Raw genomic sequence first — 3,208 nt, 5'->3', positions numbered from 1 at the left:
GACATTGTTCACTGAAATTTTGGAGGAATGAATGCTAAATGTGTTCAATAGTCTTAGTAGCGCTGGAAAAGTGACCGCCCAGGAGATTTGTTTACCTTTCCTTTTTAAGATGACGTCATCAGTCAGCTGTAGCTTAAAGGTGCCTATATGAGGAAAGGTCAGCTTCGTTAAAACCAGTTTGAAACGCCAATTTTGCATCACAGTCATTGGCAGGCAAGTTTGTTCGCTGGCACCAGCGCTTGCCTAAATGTCCGAATACAGGGCACTAATTGTACCCCTAACATCTTGGGATTTTCACGTTGCTGTTAAGTATGTTTTCGAATTTGAAAGATAAATCACGCATTAAATTTCATCGACACCATGACAAAATTGCTATGCTGGCAACTTTATTTTCGTTGTTGAAAATATTCTAGAAGCTTTGGAATATGTTCATCAAAATTTTAGTGAGTAACAGCAAAGTCAATATTAGCGGTCAACATTGGCTGTAAGTCACGGATAAATTGTGCATGACGTTTTTATCAGGGCTATTTACACTTTCGTTTGCAGTGGCAGGATCTTCGCCATGATTGGAGTACTACTATGTAATACTTCGCCAGCGTATTTTCATACTTCACGTTAGGGCCAGTTTTACTTTTGTATAATCTCTTACCAAAATGTTGGAACTGTGATGTGACTAATCTAAGTTATCTCTACTCGCATGTTAATTAATGCTTAAGTCCTATATATCCAACAGTGTTGCAGTTTGATTCCACAGTCTCTCAACGTTAGTATCACAAACATGATTCGCGTGTGCTTACTTTTCCTTAGCCTAACTACCTTGGGCGTTTGGGGTAAACCCAAAGAGCCAGCTGAGGCACAATGCTGGGTAGTGGGCGAATGTCTGGGTAGTAATATGGGCGTGACCTTCACCGACAACAAAGAAGATTGCTTAAAGGCTTGCCAAGGTAGACGAAATACATTTTGATTTTCGCACTTATTTCTTGCAAACTAACATTTTGAGTAAGCACAAAGCCAAAATGTGGGGAAACAACCTTTGCGGGGAAGCTCACCCGAAAACTGGAAATAAATACCTTGAAACTAATTCCAAACTTCATTTAAAGAATGATAGCATAACGATTTCTTCGGCTGAACATTGGCTCTACAATCAATTGCATGGTAACACTAATTCAACGAACACTCAAAACAGCACAAATATTTTTATCTAGTAGTGCTTTTAGCTCGAAAAGACACTTGGGCCGCATGTTCGAGTATATTTTTTCAACAACTTAGAAGCTAATAAGACCCGAGTTTTTGGCTTGGCGATTTTGAACGTGTTCACGAGCTGGTAAGAGGGTAGTTTTGAATTTTCACTCCTTCACCAAAAGATAAAAGTGGATTAAAACGAGAAAAATCCGCAATTGTGTCTGGATTTTAGAAGCGACCAACTGCGAATGGTTCACTTGGCATTCGGATTCCAAGCTTTGCAACAAGTTCAGTACTTGCCCAACTTTGGACGATTCGTGCACAACTTGCATCAGTGGCGAAAATGAGTGTGAATCTGACCCTGGGAGCGATTTCCAGTGCAATGTCGAAGGTGAATGTTATGGTGACATATTGGGTACCTTTCCCAACATTGATGGTGACGATTGCTTGGCGGTAAGTACATCGCTTACCAATCATGCCTGCCCATGATCAGCGCTAACTAAATCTAATCTTCATTGTAGGAATGCAAGAAAAACTCCCAGTGTAAATGGTATACCTATTACGTAACCCAAAAGGCCTGCCTCTTGTTTGGATCTTGTGACTTCCAAGCTGGATCGTGCTCATCGCAATGTGTTAGTGGAGAACAAGGCTGTGGAGGAGGTGTACCGCCAGTTCCCGGACAAGGTATTCTTCTCCAACTTACTTCCTCGTGCCAGCGTAATAAGAACACAAAATACATCCTAAAATCCCTTAGAATCTAAGATTATTGCCATTACCGGCCGAGATGCCGGCAAGGACGTGGAATTGGCCGACCTTCCCAGTGGCTACTTCAATCAGACCTCAATAACCGGATGCTCAAAGCCAATGGATTTTCCTCACGCCATGGAAGGCGCTGTTGGGGCAGTGGTTAATGGCAGGGTGACTGTTTGTGGCGGTCGGTTAACCGGTCAAATCTATTCCGAGTGTTACCAACTGGATCCCCAAGCACAAAATTGGAATTCGGTGACTTCCCCACTGTTGGCCCGAACCTATGCTGGCTCCGTGGTGGTTCCCAATCTTGGATGGTGGGTCATGGGTGGTGTGGAGAATCTAAACAATAACGCCATGACAGATGCCACTGAGGTGTACGATACTGCCCTTGATCAATGGAATAGCGGTCCAAAACTGCCAGAGAAGTTGAGCGCCTTTTGTGCGGTGCAAATTGATGATAGTCGTACATTTATTGCCGGAGGAAATACGGTAGAGGATGCATACCGTTACAAGACTTATATGTTTGACCAGAAACAACCCACTTGGGTTCAAAAGGCCGAGTTGATTCACCCAAGGGAAGCGCCGGCTTGTGCAGTTTACAAGGATAACACCAAGCTGTTCGTTATCATTGCGGGTGAGAGGTTCTTTTGATTTGATCATGGTTAACTTCTAATTGATTGATTTCGATTGAAGGTGGTTATAACAATGCGGGTGAGGTTTCATCCGCGGAAATTTACGACGTGGAATTAAACAAAATGGCGGAAGGACCACCATTACCATTTCCATTGGCCGGAGCCCGTTTGATTAACGATGGGGATAACGTGATCTTGGTTGGAGGCCAAAGCAAGGCCATCTACCAATTCTCGGGGACGGATTGGGCGCTGATGCCCAACGAGCTAAAAGACGATAACCGAGCGTATTCAGTGATTTTGAGTGTGTCCGATCAATCTCTTTACGGATGTCAGTCAAGAAAGAACCTTTATTACAGATACCCATAAATATGGCCAAAAAAGGTCAAACTCTGACCATGATACTTAAATAAATGACTAAACAATTTTTCCGTCAAACTAGAGGCTGTTGGAGAAAAATCACTTTCCTTTTGTTGGAAAAGGTTTCCATCATTGGTAACTTTTCTAAGATATGTTGGGACAATAATTGTCTGAACAAACCAGAAACTTGAAGAGCAAGTTCATCTTATTTTAAGATTAGAATAGAGCTGATCTTTGCAAAATCGAGTTTTCTTCGCACTTGTATAAATCCACCATATCAACTTTTG

General features: G+C 42.4%; 1 protein-coding gene across 1 annotated transcript; it reads left to right on the top strand.

Annotated features, from left to right (window-relative positions):
* Window positions 1-728: 728 nt before the first annotated feature.
* LOC131893497 (uncharacterized) lies at window positions 729-3,002 on the top strand. Its single transcript, XM_059243546.1, has 5 exons — window positions 729-944; window positions 1,415-1,635; window positions 1,704-1,866; window positions 1,937-2,566; window positions 2,626-3,002. The coding sequence occupies exons 1-5, from the start codon at window positions 779-781 to the stop codon at window positions 2,928-2,930; spliced, it is 1,485 nt and encodes a 494-aa protein (XP_059099529.1). The 5' UTR covers window positions 729-778; the 3' UTR covers window positions 2,931-3,002.
* The last annotated feature ends 206 nt before the right edge of the window (window positions 3,003-3,208 follow it).

The sequence above is a fragment of the Tigriopus californicus genome, chromosome 2 (assembly GCF_007210705.1).
Source record: "Tigriopus californicus strain San Diego chromosome 2, Tcal_SD_v2.1, whole genome shotgun sequence".
In the NCBI taxonomy this organism is placed as follows: Eukaryota; Metazoa; Arthropoda; class Copepoda; order Harpacticoida; family Harpacticidae; genus Tigriopus; species Tigriopus californicus.
This window is presented reverse-complemented; position numbering and strand designations above follow the sequence as displayed.